This window comes from Gymnoscopelus microlampas (genome assembly GCF_963454915.1).
Source record: "Gymnoscopelus microlampas genome assembly, chromosome: 18".
Taxonomy (NCBI): domain Eukaryota; kingdom Metazoa; phylum Chordata; class Actinopteri; order Myctophiformes; family Myctophidae; genus Gymnoscopelus; species Gymnoscopelus microlampas.
The window spans coordinates 49,931,400-49,950,464 of record NC_139955.1 but is presented as its reverse complement, the minus strand read 5'-3'; the positions used below and the strand labels follow the sequence as shown (position 1 = coordinate 49,950,464).

Sequence of the window (19,065 nt, the reverse complement as noted above, 5' to 3'; positions counted from 1 at the left end):
GAGTCAGACATACGGAGGTCCTGGATCCTGAGGTTCAGTGAAGCTCCCTCCATCTGCTGGATTCTACCTGGAAACATCCATAATAATAATAATAATATTAATAACATCCATAATAATAATAATAATAATAACATGATTAATAATGATAATCCTTATAATGATCATGATGATAATAATAGTTGTACCTGTAAACATGTGTTCCTCCTGCAGCCGCCCTGATCTCATCAGCATCACGGCTGATGTTGGATCCTCGTCTGGAGTGAAGGTTAGATCAAACTGAACAGGATCCACCCAGTACCTGATCATTATTATTATCATTATTATTATCATTATTATTGTCTCCGCCAGGAGAGTTTGTTTTCACTTTCCGTCAGCCAAGCAAACATTGGTCGAGCCTCACGTGACACTTGACAATATGGTGAAATAGTGTGATCTGATTGGCTAGTGACATATAACGGGCTATAAATACATGTGTCACTTTGAAAGAGTCTTTGCCTCTTTCAAAGTGAGGTAAGACAGGAATAATCACGAAATGGCTGAGAAATGCCGGATACTGTAACAATTGGATAGGACACTTACACAGACAGGACAGATAGGACACTTACACAGACAGGACGGATAGGACACTTACATAGACAGGACGGATAGGACACTTACATAGACAGGACGGATAGGACACTTATACAGACAGGACGGATAGGACACTTATACAGACAGGACGGATAGGACACGTATACAGACAGGACGGATAGGACAGTTATACAGTAACTCCAGGTGGGGATACCAGTTTTATCCAACTAAGGTTTGGATAAAACAGACGGATAGGACACGGATAGGACACTTGTGTCATGTTACTATGACACAGTAACATGTTCTAATTAGAACATAAGAATTAGAACATTCCCAACATTCCCAACACAAGTCTGCTGGCGGAGACTTGTGCTCCGAGGAGCACTTTTTCTAGTTATTATTATTATTGTCTCCGCCAGGAGACTATGTTTTCACTTTCCCCCCCCCCCCCCCCCCTCTCGGCCAAGCTAACATTGGTCAAGCCTCACGTGACACGTGACAATACGTTGAAAGAGTGTGCTCTGATTGGCTAGTGAGACGCATGACGTATAGCGGCCTATAAATAGATGTGTCACTTTGAAAGAGTCTGTGTCTCTTTCAAAGTGAGGTAAGACAGGAATAATCACGAAATGGCTGAGAAATGGCGGAGCAATACATTATGTAGACACACTGGTGTCATCACACTATGTAATATAAATAGCTTAGACAGGATTAATCAAGAACAGTACATTCCAGTACAAACTGAGATCACAGTTGATGACACAGTGCAACTAACTCTTATTATGTGCCATCTGACGTACACACTATCATCAAAGTTCCAATCTTGAGAAAATATTGGAATAAATTCCAATATTTGCTGGCGGAGACTTGTGCTCCAAGGAGCACATTTTCTAGTATTATTATATTATTATATTATTATATTATTAATAACAGATAAGTACCTGACATAGAGCTTATATTATTATTATCATTATTATATTATTATATATTATTAACAGTACCTGACATAGAGCTCCTCACCCTCCACTTTGTCATATATGTTCTGGTACTGCTCTGTGAGGACATAGAGGAGACATAACTTAAACTAAACATATAAATAATAATAAAAAACACAGACTTTATCAGATGTAACTCAATATCATAAAGGACACAGAGTCACATGACCTAACAGAGTCACATGACCTAACAGAATGGCAGTCGGGCTGATTTGTCTATTTTTGGAACACAGTTCTTCTACGACATGATGGGATTTCTATGGGGGGGGTTTCTTTATTGCTCTGTGAAATAAAGTCAAGATGAAACACAGAATCTCAAAGTGATATTTGTGATACAATGACAGCCGGTCATACCTTCAACGCTCATCTTGTTCCTGGACATAAACCTGTGTTTTCTGTCTCTGAAGGTGTAGAATCCACTGTCCTCCTGGGTCAGTCTGTCCATCACCCACCTGTTGTTCACCAGCCTTCCTCTGACTCCTCCCTCACTGAGCCTGACTCCTCCCTCTCTGAGCCTGACTCCTCCCTCACTGAGCCTGACTCCTCCCTCTCTGAGCGGGGGGTTGTCGGTACGATTCCACAGCAGCACAGATGGAGCGTCAGGTTGTCCCTCAGGAGTGAAGTCCAGAGAATACACACCAGAGGGAAGAATGAAGTGGAGCTCTTTACCGTACTGGGTCTGTACCTTATGAGAACAATCTGACACACACACACACACACACACACACACACACACACACACACACACACACACACACACACACACACACACACACACACACACACACACACACACACACACACACACACACACACACACACACACACACACACACAGTGAAATAATGTGCTTAGAATGTATATCAGCTTGTATATAACTAGATTATTATTATTATTATTATTAAAGTAGAAGTTTGATCCAGTCTCACCTAAAACCTTCAGGTTGAGGACATCCAGTGCGATGGAATCGTCTCCAAAAGAAAACACTCCGGTGTCTTTCTCTGTGACCTCCAGAACGGTGAAGGTTCGAGAGGTCAGAACATAGCGGGGGTCCAACGACTGTGTGGACCACACAAATACATCACAATATTAATAATAATAACTAGAAGAGGAGCTCCTCGGAGCACAGGTCTCTGCCAGGTCAGGTTATTGTGGGCAGCAATGTTCGAAATGCGCCAATCAGGATGGAATATGAAAAATCAAACAGATCTGTGTTGATCACATGACTATAGAGATAATGTGTACCATTTGTGTGATGTTTGGACAAAATCTGTAGGAGCGATATCAACAAGTGTGTTTAGCAGAAATAGGCCTCCTGGTGGCGCTATAAAAGGCAGATTTGAAAAATGCAGGGCAGAGGTTTTTCCTTGGTCTCTAGGGAGTTTTCACACCGATCGGTCCAGTTATGGGTAAAAACGTTATAGCGCCACCATAAGGCTGATTTGAAAGATGTAGGGTGGCATTTCTTCCTCTGCCAAGTGGGAATGTACATGCAAAACGTCACGGCAATCTGGTGCTGTGTTCATGATTTGAGGCATTTTGTTCAAAACGGAGCAGTCCTGCAAACTTTGGAAACCAACCTTAGCCAATCAGGATGGAATATGAAAGATCTGAAAGATCTTTCATACAATGCGAGGCGTTGTGCGCTTGTAGATCTGCTATTTTTGGCTAAAGTTCTCCCCAGAATAGGGATGCTTGGTTGAAGTGGTTAGTGTAAAAATCACACAACGATTTGACAGACCCCCTGTAGTAACTCTGAGGACCCCCTAGGGGTCCCAGACCCCCACGTTTGGACAAAATCTGTAGGAGTACTGTCAAGAAATGTGTGTTCTCTTCCTACAGTGTAGGAAGAAAACACATTCTCTTGCTCACCTTCTTATAATTTTCGATGACTTGTGTCCTTTGGCCACGCATGTCTGCGGTGAAGTACAACTTCTGATGGTTTCCAAGCTCCGACAGATAGATGGTAAAATCACTGCCATAGCAAACCTCTCTAAATAACAGAGTAGCATATGAGCCTTAAAACAAAACGGAGGAGAGAGAAAAGGTTATTAACATATGCCATTGCAAACCTCTCTAAATAACAGAGTTGAGCCTTAAAAAAGAACACAGGAGAGAGAAAAGGTTATTAATATATCTCTAAATAACAGAGTAGCATATGGGCCTTAAAACAGAACGCAGGAGAGAGAAAAGGTTAATGATCACTTAAACTACCTGAACATCACAGAGGTTGAGGTGAGAGTTGTCTAAAAGTAATGGATCAAATGTTTGTGTATTATTTGTACATGATTCATCCTTCAACATAACAGTAACATCCAAGTTCAGGATTACTTCTCTCTGCTGTCTGGCAGAAACCAACTGCAGTATATGTCCACAATATTCACTTTTCAGGATATAACACCCCCCCCCCCCCCCCCCCCAAAGAAAAAAAAGAATAACGTGTTTTTAGAGCAACACAACACTACCTCATCAAAGTTGGTATGGTGACTTTATACAACACATACATTATATTATTATTATATCAAATACATTATATTATCATCACTTTACCCAAATACAGCTCATAGGTTAGTTAGGAGGTTTTTCAACATCTTCCATATTGTGAGAGTGTACACATGGAACCATTTTGGTTCTATTTGTTTGAGTGACTGTTTTTTAAAGCCATTAAATGGTCCATGGTCTAATAATGCATCAAACTGAGGGTCCTTGAAATTAAAATGGTTCAGAATCACTGCTATAGCTGCAAAAATCAACTCTTATGGGCGTCCCTGGCATATCTTTTCAAATGAGGGTCTGCAGGCTAATATGGATCCATTTGAGGGTCCTTGATATGAAAAAGTTTCAGAACCACCTTAGGTTTAGTGTCCCTGATGGGGGGTTGGGGGGATTTTACCAGTCTGTGCCCACTGCCCACTGCACACTGCCCAGGGCCACTGCACACTGCCCAGGGCCCACTGCACACTGCCCAGGGCCCACTGCACACTGCCCAGGGCCCACTGCACACTGCCCAGGGCCCACTGCACACTGCCCAGGGCCACTGCACACTGCCCAGGGCCCACTGCACACTGCCCAGGGCCCACTGCACACTGCCCAGGCCCACTGCACACTGCCCACTGCCCACTGCCCAGGCCCACTGCACACTGCCCAGGGCCCACTGCCCAGGCCCACTGCACACTGCCCAGGGCCCACTGCACACTGCCCACTGCCCAGGCCCACTGCCCAGGGCCCACTGCACACTGCCCACTGCCCAGGGCCCACTGCCCAGGGCCCACTGCCCAGGCCCACTGCACAGGGCCCACGGCCCACTGCACACTGCACAGGGCACAGGGGCCATTGTTTCATTATCTATGCTGTTTAATCTCTCTCTCATCTAAGGGGTCCTTGGTCTGAAAAACACTGAAGACCCTGGTCTAACATCTAGTTGACATTTAATACAACATGATCTAATGGTCATTATATGACCTCCTCTCAGCACTGCTGATATTACATTACACTACATTTAAATTAAATTACATTTAAATTACATTACATACCCAGTTTAACAGTCAAATAAACTGAAATGTGGGCAAGTTATTTTAATTTTGGATTACCATTTAAGTCTGTATGTGACTTTGTACTAGAATGGCTGTGATATTACATACATTTCATGTATTCCAGATACATGACATGTATTACTCTCTCTCTTTCAATATTTGTATTGCTTTTTGACATGTATTACTAATGTCACAGCCATTCTAGGACTATATTATATTATGTGACTGTTGTGCATGAAAGACATGAGTTTAACTTACCAGCAGAAAGACACAGAACCAGGAGTAATAATGAAGAATATAAAGGTAACATTATGTTAATGTACAGACTGACTGACTATGTTAATTAATGTACAGACTGACTGACTAACTGCTGTTTTAATTACAGAGTTTTAAATTAAAACTAAAACTAAACAATAAACAGACAGACTGACTAACTGCTGTTTTGATGAGAGTTTAAAACTAAACAATAAACAGTCTGTCTCCATCCGCCCACTGGAAATAGCTTTCTGATGAACTGATGTCACGTGGTTTCCATTGTGAACCAACCAGTGTGTTCCGGTCTAAAGCCCGCCTACTGAATCCGCTCATTTAAACGTTTAAACACAATAAATACACAGACTGTTTCCGTATCCGGCTCAGACCAGATGTAAAAACTTCCAAAGCAAAATGATCCCTGATGGATGAGCCCAGCCTGCTCATTAGCCACGCCTCAAGTCACCCCGCCCCTAGATTGCTATGATTGGCTGAGACGTGCCGAGGGGAGGGGGCGCTCGTTTGATAGACATCTCAGAAGTCAGGTCACCGTGTGTGTGTGTGTGTGTGTGTGTGTGTGTGTGTGTGTGTGTGTGTGTGTGTGTGTGTGTGTGTGTGTGTGTGTGTGTGTGTGTGTGTGTGTGTGTGTGTGTGTGTGTGTACACACACACACACACACACACACACACACACACACACGCTCAGTGAGCTACAGTGAGCTTGTAGATCTGCCGTTTTCGCAGTATGGCCATAGATAGCCCTGAAACATGACTGTCATAGAACCACTTGTTCCTGGTTTAAGATTCTTTTTACATTTACAACCCTTACATCTACATAAACGTTCAGATTTCAAATATAAAGTAATGACCCCCATGCAACGGATGTAACAAGTGGAAGTGCTTTGGTATAAGTACCCATATTTTCCGTATTGTTCAATAAAAAGTATTTTAATCCGATCGGTGGCCATTTTCTATTTTATTTTCTATAATGTATCAGATTGCAATACACCTTCCAACCGATAGGTTCGCGTTGTTGAAAGCATCGGAGAAAATTCGGAGAAAATGGCCGGTGATCGGATTAAAAAGCTTCTTATTGAACCGATTTCAACTTATCTCACCGGAAATGTCTGTCTTAAAATGTGACTGTGTCACATCTTAAAATGTGACATCCGCTAGCCGGCTAGCCATGCGCATGCGCAGTCCTCACAAATGTCGGTTTATATTTTGGCCGTACGACGGTGACGCGCGCCGAAAATAGCCGATCTACAAGCCCACAACGCGACGCATCTGCGACGCGTTGTGGGCTCAACACCGTCATACGACGGTTTACAAATGTACCAAATGGAAAAGTAACTTTAAAATATAGCTGCAAGCAGCGATAATACGGGGCCAGTGAATAGAGAGAGAGAGAGACATGGAAACGGAATAGATTGAAGAGAGAGAGAGTGACATGGAAACAATAGATTGATGAGAGAGAGAGATGGAAACATAATGGTTTGATTGGAGATCTCAACCTATTGCCATTAACAGGATTCGAACTCTCAACCTTCAGACTAATAGGCTGCAACACTACCTATAGTGCTATAGCTTTGTCCAGGCTGATATTGTCTGTTGAAGATCATAAACTCTTGCCTTCTGTCATGACCCAAGCCCCTGTTTCACTAACACTAAGATCACTCGTTCACAAACCATTTACCAATGAAGAAATTGTACATCTCCTCAGAACCAAAACTAGTGAAAGTAGCTGATCTACAAGCTCACAAACCATGAAAAGTTGTGAGATTGTAGATCAGCTATTTTCAGAATGAAGTATGTCATACGTTGAAAAAACGTACTCTCAAATAAGCATTTCAGGTTATCTTTACCATTTGCACATGTATTCATTGATACAGTCATGTTGTTTGCAATTCAACTTAAATTAAGTCTGCATCAAGTGAGGCTTGAACTGGCGACCATGAGATTGTGAGGCCTTCATTTAAGGGAGACGCCATTGGCCCAACAGACAAGTAACTGTGAAAAAGGAGATCAAAAAGATGATACAGTTTCACGCAAATAGCTGAGAAATCCTGGGTTTAAGTGTTTTTCAAACTGCTCAAAATTGCGGACAATCTAAGGGCGGAGCTTACTGGTCAAAGCGATAAATGTGTTCCTCATGAGTCAAGGCACAAGTGTAAGCAAGTTTCACGACTTTCTGCCAAACGAGGCATGACTTTTGCCTGTTTAAAGTTTGCATTTTCAAAAAATTGCTATAGCGCCCCCCTTTGGCCAATTGGAGTGAGATTGGTTTCAGTGATATTTGGAATGACTCTCTACATTACTGCAACGTTTCAAAGAAATGTGAGTCTTGCATGTATGTGTTAGGGGCAGATGAATAATTTTCATAAAACTGCAATAGTTAAAATCTATTTCCTCCTGGGATTTTTGAGTAATCTGCACAAAACATTTTACACATGAACTTAGGACCTTTGCCGACAAAACAAAAGCGGCGGATTTTCCATAAGTGAAAAAATGCAGAAGTTATGAGCCAATGGCTGTTTTTCATATAATTCAAAATGGTGGGCGATCTAAAGGTCAGAGGTCAAAAGTCAGACCACGAAAGTTGTCGGGCATGAAGAGACGCATGTGTGTATCGAAGTTTCATGGTTGTAGGTCAAACAGGGCATGAGTTGTACCTGTTCAAAGTTGGCACTTTCAATTGAGTGCTATAGCGCCACCCTTTGACGAATGAGTGTAAGAATTATTTCTTGGTAGTTTTTCATGAGCATCTACCATATGGCCGAGTTTCGTAAAAAGGGTATGCACGGTTAAGCCAGAACTGGCAAAAACAAGTATTTTTCAAACTGCTCAAAATTGCGGAAAATCTAAGGGCGGAGCTTAATGGTCAAATTGATACGTGTGTTCCTCATGAGTCAAGGCACATGTGTAAGCAAGTTTCACGACTTTCGGCCAAACGAGGCATGACTTATGCCTGTTTAAAGTCTGCCTTTTCAAAAAATTGCTATAGCGCCCCCTTTTGGCCAATTGGAGTAAGATTGGTTTCAGTGATATTTGGAATGACCCTGTACATTTCTGCAAAGTTTCAAAGAAATGTGAGTCTGCATGTATGTTTTAGGCACAGATGAATCATTTTCATAAAACTGTAATAGTTAAAATCTATCTCCTCCTGGGATTTTTGAGCAATCTGCACGAAACGTTTAACACTTGAACTTTGGACCTCTGCCTACAAAAATTTCCAACGGATTTTCCATAAGTGAAAAAATGCAGAAGTTAGGAGCCAATGACTGTTTTTCATATAATTCAAAATGGTGGGAGATCTAAAGGTCAGAGGTCAAAAGTCAGAGGGTGAAAGTTGTTCAGCATGAGGAGACGCATATGTGTATCCAAGTTTCATGGCTCTAGGTCGAAAGATTGTGAGAATTATTTCTTGATCGTTTTTCATGACCATCTACCATATGGCCGAGTTTCGTAAAAAGCGACTGCACGGTTCAGCCAGAACTGCGAAAAGTGGCAGAAGAAGAAGAAGAAGAAGTGACAGAATACTGCCAATAACAATACGTGTACAGAGCAGAGCTCTGTCCCCGTAATAAATGGATGTGAAGCAGTGGTGGAAGAAGTACTCAGATATGTTACTTAAGTAAAAGTATCAATATACTGCAATGTAGAAGTACTCCGTTACAAGTTAAAGTCCAGATATGGGTATCCTTGAAGCCTATCTGCGCAAGTGGCGCCTACAGCTCAGCATTGGCAAGACAGTGTCAGCTGCTTACCACCTCAACAACCGCGAAGCAGGAAGGGAACTGGAAGTATTTGTCAACAACAAGCGCCTGGAGTTCCAGCAAGCCCCGCGGTACCTTGGTGTACGTCTGGACAGGACACTTTCCTTCAAACAACACCTGGAAGAAGTGACAGCCAAAGTGTCATCAAGGGTCTCACTAATCCGACGTCTCGCCGGTACCAGCTGGGGTGCATCTGCCAAGGTGCTCCGAATCTCCACGCAAGCCCTGGTCTTCTCTGCAGCTGAGTACTGTGCCCCAGCCTGGTGCAGAAGCCCACATGCCAGGAAGGTCGACGTTGCCATAAACAACGCTCTTCGGACCATAACTGGCTGCCTGAAGCCCACCCCTGTATTCCACCTGCCAGTGCTAGCGGGAATTGCCCCGGCCGGCCTCCGACGAGAGGCTGCTACCCTCGCCCTTGCAAGGAAAGCCTGTAGACATGACTGGCATATCCTGCACAACACCACCACAACAGTGTTGCCTCTAGATAGGCTCAAGTCCCGCCACCCGTACAACAAGGCGGTACAAGAGCTGCTCAGGTCCATCCCTGAGGACCTGTCTACAGAGGCATGGCTGGCGGCAGCCTGGAAGCAGGAGTGGGAGTTGGCCGGGCCCACACGCATCCACCGCTACATCCAGGACCCGGGAGGCGGCATTAAAGGAGAGGAACTGCCACGCCGGCAATGGACCCTGCTGAACCGCCTGCGAACCGGGGTCGGACGCTTCAAAACATCCATGAGGAAGTGGGGCCTGGCGGACGGAGCAGCATGCGAGTGTGGGGAGCCGGAGCAGACCGCTGAGCACATAATCACAGTCTGTCCCCTGTATAAACCACCCTCGGAGGCCGGCCTCTTCGATGTGGGACCCGAGACGAGGGCGTGGCTGTACACTACTGAACTGGACATCTGATGATGACACACGAAAGAAGAAGAAGAAGTCCAGAATTAAAAATGTACTTGAGTAAAAGTACAAAAGTATTGGTATCAAATTATCAAAATGTACTTAAAGTACTGAAAGTAAAAGTACTAAAATGTTTGAAAATAGCAGATCTATTGTGAGCTTGTATAATATATATATATAACTCTATGGTGGAAACTAACAATGTTCCATTATCACCACAGGAGGGCACCAAAGCCTAAATTTAGCTTATTTTTTTGTAAACGGGGGGTCTCTCTCTCTCGCTCTCTCCCCCCCTCCATGTCTGCTTATTATAAGCGACTTTGGGCTTGTTTTTCTGTAAAGATGCTTGTAAATAGTAGTAGTAGTTGTGTTTTAATTGTTGTTTAAGCAATAATGAAAGACCCCAAAGTATTTGTCTGTAGCGCAGACCCCCAACTGAAAATATTGTGTTTGTCATTTCTTTCAAGATTATTATTATTTTGTCTTTTTGTGCTCAGACCGAGCCCTATAGAAGTCGCTTTGGGCTTGTTTTCATGGAACTTGTTGCTCATTTCTCTCACAGAATCTGGCAACATAGTGCTCCGGTTGCCAGGGAAACGGAACGTTAACGTCAAGTGGGCGGAGCATAGAGTTAAGGGGTGGAGCATGGCGGAGGAACTGTTACAACAGGAAGTGTTTGTTTCTGTCCGGACCTTTTTAGAACGCTGTACCGGATGTTGTCCGAATGTCAAAGATGGCAGAGTGTTAAAAATTATATAAATATGACTTTATTCAGTCTATTATTCATCTATTAGTGTTTATATATCTGATAGTTAGTGTTTATATATCTGATAGTTAGTGTTTATATATCTGATAGTCATTCATTAAGAACAAAGATGTCTCTTTTAGGAGAAATTAATCTTCATCTGAGGAAGTTATGTTCAAATACAGCTTTAAAATCATCAGGTAATTAATTACTTTATTACTTTGTTACTCTGTTATTTATACTGAATTATTGTTCTTTATTATTACTCTGTTATTTAATTACACATGTTAATTACTCTATTAATGATTAGGCCAATTATTACATAATCGTCTAATAATAATTATTTTTACATAATCATTTGAATAATAAAGTCATAATCATGTTGAACATTTTCCACACATTTTCAAATATAAAGATAGCAGAAATAAATAGCAGATCTTCAAGCTTGTAGATCTGCTATTTCTGCTTTATTTTCATGTACAAAGACATTAAATATGTCAATATTGTCTTTGTATATTTCAGTTATTTATCATGTCTGCTCTGTGTAAATCTTTATTATGAAGCATAAAAGGCTTCATATGTTCCATGTTCATGTTCAACGGCCAAACACAATTAAATCATTAATCACAGTTATTTGAGAGACGATTAATCGTCAACTTAAATGTGTAATGATGCTGTAATGCTCTATTAATGACACTGATTTAATTATACATGTTAAAGACAGGATAAGTGATATTTTATGTTTTAAAATAACTATATTGTGATAGTAATCATTACTATAGAGTGTTTGTTCAGTAACAGTGTTAAATAGATCTATATTGTGATAGTAATCATTACTATAGAGTGTTAATTACATTATTTGTCCTTGGTTTACCTGTGATCCTATAGTTTACTGAGACAATACAATGTGTTTACTATAAGTCACTCTGGATAAAGAGCGTCTGATAAAATGACTACATTATAAACTCTGTGTTTCGTCAGTGCGGTGGTTGAGTGCGGCCCCCCAGCCCAGACCCTCCACTGAGGAAGAGGAGGCCGTCAGCCCCTCCTTCACCAACAGGAACCCCAGAAACCTGGAGCAGATGGCCCTGGCTGTGAAGGACCGAGGATGGAAAACCACCTGGCCTCACCGAGAGTTCTACCACAGGTGTGTGTGTGTGTGTGTGTGTGTGTGTGTGTGTGTGTGTGTGTGTGTGTGTGTGTGTGTGTGTGTGTGTGTGTGTGTGTGTGTGTGTGTGTGTGTGTGTGTGTGTGTGTGTGTGTGTGTGTGTGTGTGTGTGTGTGTGTGTAGTGTCTCAGTAAACTATAGGATCATAGAATACAGAGAGACAGTGTAGTGTCTCAGTAAACTATAGTGTCATAGAATACAGAGAGACAGTGCAGTGGCAGCGGTGGCCTAGTGGTTAGAGGGGCGGCCTTGATACCGGAAGGTCCCTAGTTCGATTCCCCAATTCATCACATCAATCATGAATCACCGCTGAATAGCCCTTGAGCAAGGCTTCCATGCAGGGTCCGGCTTGAAACAAGCTTCGTGCTTAGTCCGACACCCTGGGTAAACAACAAACTTTGCTTTGCTTTGTCTCAGTAAACTATAGGATCATAGAATACAGAGACAGTGTAGTGTCTCAGTAAACTATAGGATCATAGAATACAGAGACAGTGTAGTGTCTCAGTAAACTATAGGATCATAGAATACAGAGACAGTGTAGTGTCTCAGTAAACTATAGGATCATAGAATACAGAGACAGTGTAGTGTCTCAGTAAACTATAGGATCATAGAATACAGAGAGACAGTGTAGTGTCTCAGTAAACTATAGGATCATAGAATACAGAGACAGTGTAGTGTCTCAGTAAACTATAGGATCATAGAATACAGAGAGACAGTGTAGTGTCTCAGTAAACTATAGGATCATAGAATACAGAGATAAGGTGTAACAACCTCTCTGTCTCTACAGGCTGGTGTTCTCTAGGACCCAGCATCACGTGACAGCGGAGGTGTTCTCGGCCGGCGGTCCCGATCCGGTTCTGTCCTGTTCCACCAGGGAGTGGGCGGTGAAACAGGAGCTAGGCTCCACCCACTGCGTGGCAGCGTGCCAGGCTGTGGGCGAGGTGCTGGCACAGCGCTGCCACCAGGCGGGCATCACCAGGATGGTTTATAGGAGCATCCCCTGGCAGTACCGCTCTGACGCTGTGAGTACACACACACTGTTACACACTGTTACACACTGTTACACATTGTTACACACTGCTACAGTACCGCTCTGACGCTGTGAGTACAACTACACACTGTTACACACTGTTACACATTGTTACACACTGTTACACACTGTTACACACTGCTACAACTACACACTGTTACACACTGCTACAGTACCGCTCTGACGCTGTGAGTACACACTGTTACAACTACACACTGTTACACACTGTTACACACTGCTACACACTGTTACACACTGTTACACACTGTTACACACTGTTACACACTGCTACAGTACCGCTCTGACGCTGTGAGTACAACTACACACTGGGGACTACACACCAGAACTCTCTCTCGCCACAAAACACACTCACCCCCAGTGGTTCTTGTATTCGTTTTACTGAGGTTACGTTAAAAAATAAGGTTAGGTTTAGACATAGTTTTACTGAGGTTAAGGTTAGGAATAAGGTTAGGTTTAGACATAGTTTTACTGAGGTTAAGGTTAGGAATAAGGTTAGGTTTAGACATAGTTTTACTGAGGTTAAGGTTAGGAATAAGGTTAGGTTTAGACATAGTTTTACTGAGGTTAAGGTCAGGAATAAGGTTAGGTTTAGACATAGTTTTACTGAGGTTAAGGTAAGGAATAAGGTTAGGTTTAGACATAGTTTTACTGAGGTTAAGGTTAGGAATAAGGTTAGGTTTAGACATAGTTTTACTGAGGTTAAGGTAAGGAATAAGGTTAGGTTTAGACATAGTTTTACTGAGGTTAAGGTTAGGAATAAGGTTAGGTTTAGACATAGTTTTACTGAGGTTAAGGTTAGGAATAAGGTTAGGTTTAGACATAGTTTTACTGAGGTTAAGTTTAGGAATAAGGTTAGGTTTAGACATAGTTTTACTGAGGTTAAGGTTAGGAATAAGGTTAGGTTTAGACATAGTTTTACTGAGGTTAAGGTTAGGAATAAGGTTAGGTTTAGACATAGTTTTACTGAGGTTAAGGTTAGGAATATGGTTAGGTTTAGACATAGTTTTACTGAGGTTAAGGTTAGGAATAAGGTTAGGTTTAGACATAGTTTTACTGAGGTTAAGGTTAGGTTTAGACATAGTTTTACTGAGGTTAAGGTTAGGAATAAGGTTAGGTTTAGACATAGTTTTACTGAGGTTAAGGTTAGGAATAAGGTTAGGTTTAGACATAGTTTTACTGAGGTTAAGGTTAGGAATAAGGTTAGGTTTAGACATAGTTTTACTGAGGTTAAGGTTAGGTTTAGACATAGTTTTACTGAGGTTAAGGTTAGGAATAAGGTTAGGTTTAGACATAGTTTTACTGAGGTTAAGGTTAGGTTTAGACATAGTTGTACTGAGGTTAAAGTTAGGAATAAGGTTAGGTTTAGACATAGTTTTACTGAGGTTAAGGTTAGGAATAAGGTTAGGTTTAGACATAGTTTTACTGAGGTTAAGGTAAGGAATAAGGTTAGGTTTAGACATAGTTTTACTGAGGTTAAGGTTAGGAATAAGGTTAGGTTTAGACATAGTTTTACTGAGGTTAAGGTTAGGAATAAGGTTAGGTTTAGACATAGTTTTACTGAGGTTAAGGTTAGGAATAAGGTTAGGTTTAGACATAGTTTACTGAGGTTAAAGGGATATTTCACTTTCAAAAAAACTTTCAGTCATTTTATAGTTTACTCAGGCTTTTGTGAGCACCCCAGACCGTTTTTATGTTGTGTGATTCATTATTTAGATATTTAACATTCATTTTATCAGACACGCCCCCTTCCTATACAAACCCATTATAACTTCAAACTCCATTTTTAACATGTTAGATTCATCAAAAACACCCGTCCTTTTTTCTGGTGACTCTCCCTGCCCTCCTAATACGCGAGGGGGCCGTGTTTTTTCGATTACCTTTTTCATTTATTTTATTTAATGTTTTTATTGTATTTACTTTTTTAAATTTTCAAAAAAATATATTAAAAAGAAATGAAAAAAAATATCGAAAAAACACGGCCCCCTCGCGTATTAGGAGGGCAGGGAGAGTCACCAGAAAAAAGGACGGGTGTTTTTGATGAATCTAACATGTTAAAAATGGAGTTTGAAGTTATAATGGGTTTGTATAGGAAGGGGGCGTGTCTGATAAAATGAATATCAAATATCTAAATAATGAATCAAGCAACTTAAAAACGGTCTGGGGGGCTCACAAAAGCCTGAGTAGACTATAAAATGACCCAAAGTTTTTTTGAAAGTGAAATATCCCTTTAAGGTTAGGAATAAGGTTAGGTTTAGACATAGTTAACTGAGGTTAAGGTTAGGAATAAGGTTAGGTTTAGACATAGTTTTACTGAGGTTAAGGTTAGGAATAAGGTTAGGTTTAGACATAGTTTTACTGAGGTTAAGGTCAGGAATAAGGTTAGGTTTAGACATAGTTTTACTGAGGTTAAGGTAAGGAATAAGGTTAGGTTTAGACATAGTTTTACTGAGGTTAAGGTTAGGAATAAGGTTAGGTTTAGACATAGTTAACTGAGGTTAAGGTTAGGAATAAGGTTAGGTTTAGACATAGTTTTACTGAGGTTAAGGTTAGGAATAAGGTTAGGTTTAGACATAGTTTTACTGAGGTTAAAGTTAGGAATAAGGTTAGGTTTAGACATAGTTTTACTGAGGTTAAAGTTAGGAATAAGGTTAGGTTTAGACATAGTTTTACTGAGGTTAAAGTTAGGAATAAGGTTAGGTTTAGACATAGTTTTACTGAGGTTAAAGTTAGGAATAAGGTTAGGTTTAGACATAGTTAACTGAGGTTAAGGTTAGGAATAAGGTTAGGTTTAGACATAGTTTTACTGAGGTTAAAGTTAGGAATAAGGTTAGGTTTAGACATAGTTTTACTGAGGTTAAAGTTAGGAATAAGGTTAGGTTTAGACATAGTTTTACTGAGGTTAAGGTTAGGAATAAGGTTAGGTTTAGACATACATAGGAATACCAGGTGGCGACCGTTCCGAGGTGGGATTTGACTCGGGGCGAGCGTGTTTTGGGGCGAGGGTTCATGTATTCCACTGGGCTGCACCGTGTTAGGAAAACATGCCACATGCCAATAACATGTATGACTCATGAAACAACGGTTGTCGACAACAATCAGTTAAAACAGTTGCATAAAGATAATGAAGGGTTATTAAGTAAATTCCTAAAATGGCCAATAGATGCTAGGGTATTCAGTAGATGCTAGGGTATTCAGTAGATGCTAGGGTATTCAGTAGATGCTAGGGTATTCAGTAGATGCTAGGGTATTCAGTAGATGCTAGGGTATTCAGTAGATGCTAGGGTATTCAGTAGATGCTAGGGTATTCAGTTTAAGATCTTGTTGAAAGAGGTTCTAAGAACCTGGTGCATCGATGCCTAAAGCAGTGTTTCCCAGGTCAGAAATGTGTCTGCATTTCTTTACCCATCCTATAACTATCACTTCTAGGAGATGAAAAGGTACCAATGATTATTACGTCTCTGTCAGAGAGGAGCAGCAGGACACAGTGATGAGTATTATAGTTGTTATCAGTAATAAAGCTCAGAGAAACACATTCTATGCATTGATCCAACAACATGGTTTTAGTGAAAACATGCAGAGACACAGAGAGAGCTACAGGTTGTGTTTCAACACTTCACTAAACACACAAACATGTCTGACTGACCTGAGACAAAACATCAAGTTCCCTTCTAACTATTCTCTCCCCTGGTCCCTATTTTAGGGCGTGGCATTATGGGTGAACATTTAAAAACATAAATAAGCCTGTAGAACTTAAAGCCCTAAAGCCTTGATAACCATGAAGCAGTGAGTGGTGTGTTCTACTGTGTTACTCTGTATACGTAGAGTGACCTGCACAACATCTAGCCAAGCGTAGATACTCTACTAAACATTTCATCCATTAAACATCTCCACCAGCATGTCGTTTAGGGAATGATTATTGTAAACCTCAGAAAAAACCTACAACACACCACTGCCTTATGCAAAGGTCATTTAGAGCATGTTATTCAGTCAAATGTCAGGTTCATTTGTTGATCTGGTATCCTGTAGTTTATATAGTTTTAATGTACAGATTACTTATTTATTTGTTGGATACTATACTGAGTCTAGGTTCATGGTTTACCTGTGATCCTAGTTTACTGAGACACAACACTGTCTCTCTACAGTCTATGTATGTGTAAAGGTTAATCTGTGTTGTGTTGTGGATTAATGCAGTTCCAGACCGCTTCTCTTTGTTGACAGTTTATTCTGCTAAGAATAGACACACGTCTCTGATCAGACACTTCTTTTGGTGTAACACACCCAAGCCTCTGCAAGGCTTGGGCAAATCTAATATAGACTGGGCTATTCTAACAATAATAAACATACAACACAATGAAATAAAACAAAACAATATGTATCTGGTAAGAATAGACACCAGTCTCTGGTCAGTCACCTCTTTTGGTGTAACACACCCCAGCCTCAGCACGTCTACAACAGAATTAGCAGCAGTTTGTTGTAAACAATAAACTGTTAGGTTTGTCAACATGACTAACTGAATACATGTACAACGCATCAGTACTTCATGTATGTACATTTAACATGTTTAGAACAGACAGTATTCATCATGGTATCACAGTAAACATACAGACTCTAGTGCTGAGGAACACATCTTACCTCATTTAGACTGCTGGCACCGCTTTAACATGGACACCTGTGTTAATCAATGAGGTGACGCCCACTAACCAATAAGAAATGCCCTTACTGAAGGAGCCAGTGGATCCCACTAAACTCTGTTAGGTGTGTGTGTTTACTGTAAGTCACTCTGGATAAAGAGCTTCTGATAAATAAATACATTATAAATAGTTTTGTGTTTCTAACAACAGGTCCAGTCCTTCAGGAAGGCCATGAAGGAAGGAGGAGTCACTCTGAGTGAACCAAGAAGGAAGTACGTTGGAACATGAACACAAGCTTCCTCTCCTTCACACAGACGTTTCTCTCATACAGACATTTTCCACAGACCAGCTGCAGGGTTTCTGACCGACATGTTTCTTCACTGAATAAAGAAGTTAAAGACAAACAGAGTTTTGGTTTCAGTAGAATCATTTATTCACGTCTTTGTTCTGTAAACAGTGAGTTTGTGCTGGATGGATGGAACCAACGGCTTTGTGACCAACAGTGGAGAATAATATGAAAACTCATTGATAACAGCATTATTTTAAACATGATTGAACAATGATTTAAATGGTAAAATAATAACAGCATTATGTTAAATATTATTTAAATGGATGTGATGGTAAAATAATAACAGCATTATTTGGCTCAGAGGCTGGAGGCGATAAAGTGCTGGTGGATGTGAAGCATCGTTAAGGTTAGAATAAGATGCTAATGGATCAAATAAATCAGAGTTAATTGGATGAATATATTAAAGAGGAATGTATTAAAGATGAATATATTAAAGAGGAATGTAGCGCTTGAGGAATGTAGAGCGTGAGGAATGTAGAGCGTGAGGAATGAGAACCGATATTAAATGATGGTGAATAATTTACCTTGGTTATACGTAGGCAGGCACACCCTGGTCAATAGAAAACATCTGGTTGTACGTACAAACATACATACAGCTTGTACATACAGTACATAGAAACATATTTAGGCAGGCACACCCTGGTCAATAGAAAACCATGTGTATAAACATGCAGGCAGCGATAGTGTCTACAGGAAGACATGCAGGTTCATGCCATGTTTGAAAACAGTTGAAAATACATAAAAAAAACAAAAAACAAGTAAGAAAAAAACAAAAAAACAAGTAAGAAAAGAAACATAATTAATTACACCCGTAAGAAACCATAACCTTAAAGTCACAGAGCTGGATCTATAAAACAAAGTGACATCATCACCACTTGAACCCTATTCGGGAAAAAAAGAAGAAGAAAAAACAGATCTACAACCGCTGTGAACTTGCAGATCTGATATTTTTTTGAAAAGTTGCCCTGAATCTGGACACCAGGGATACAGCGGTTCATTTCAGCATCAAGGCACTTCAGCATAGCGGGGGTTAATTTTAACCCCTCGACACAAACATCTCCTTATATGGAAGACAACACATTCAATCTGAATATAG

At 40.8% G+C, this 19,065-nt stretch overlaps 2 protein-coding genes across 2 annotated transcripts in view; one reads left to right on the top strand and one right to left on the bottom strand.

The window, feature by feature from the left end:
* LOC311034143 (uncharacterized protein) overlaps positions 1–5,390 on the bottom strand; it is a gene marked incomplete at its 3' end in the record, with an annotated part of 7,848 nt that extends 2,458 nt beyond the window's left edge. The window contains exons 1-7 of the mRNA XM_084041890.1: positions 5,357–5,390; positions 3,438–3,583; positions 2,495–2,624; positions 1,920–2,264; positions 1,572–1,623; positions 186–298; positions 1–67 (exon numbers count right to left, since the gene is read on the bottom strand). The exon at positions 1–67 is cut by the window's left edge and continues 65 nt beyond it. Of these exons, the coding sequence (XP_083898016.1) occupies positions 1–67; positions 186–298; positions 1,572–1,623; positions 1,920–2,264; positions 2,495–2,624; positions 3,438–3,479 (749 nt within the window). The 5' untranslated portion in view covers positions 3,480–3,583; positions 5,357–5,390. The remainder of the gene's footprint in view (positions 68–185; positions 299–1,571; positions 1,624–1,919; positions 2,265–2,494; positions 2,625–3,437; positions 3,584–5,356) is intronic.
* Positions 5,391–10,735: 5,345 nt separating this feature from the next.
* On the top strand, positions 10,736–18,026 carry mrpl18 (mitochondrial ribosomal protein L18). The gene is made up of 4 exons (XM_084085886.1): positions 10,736–10,970; positions 11,752–11,917; positions 12,726–12,960; positions 17,831–18,026. The coding sequence occupies exons 1-4, from the start codon at positions 10,901–10,903 to the stop codon at positions 17,906–17,908; spliced, it is 549 nt and encodes a 182-aa protein (XP_083942012.1). The 5' UTR covers positions 10,736–10,900; the 3' UTR covers positions 17,909–18,026.
* The last annotated feature ends 1,039 nt before the right edge of the window (positions 18,027–19,065 follow it).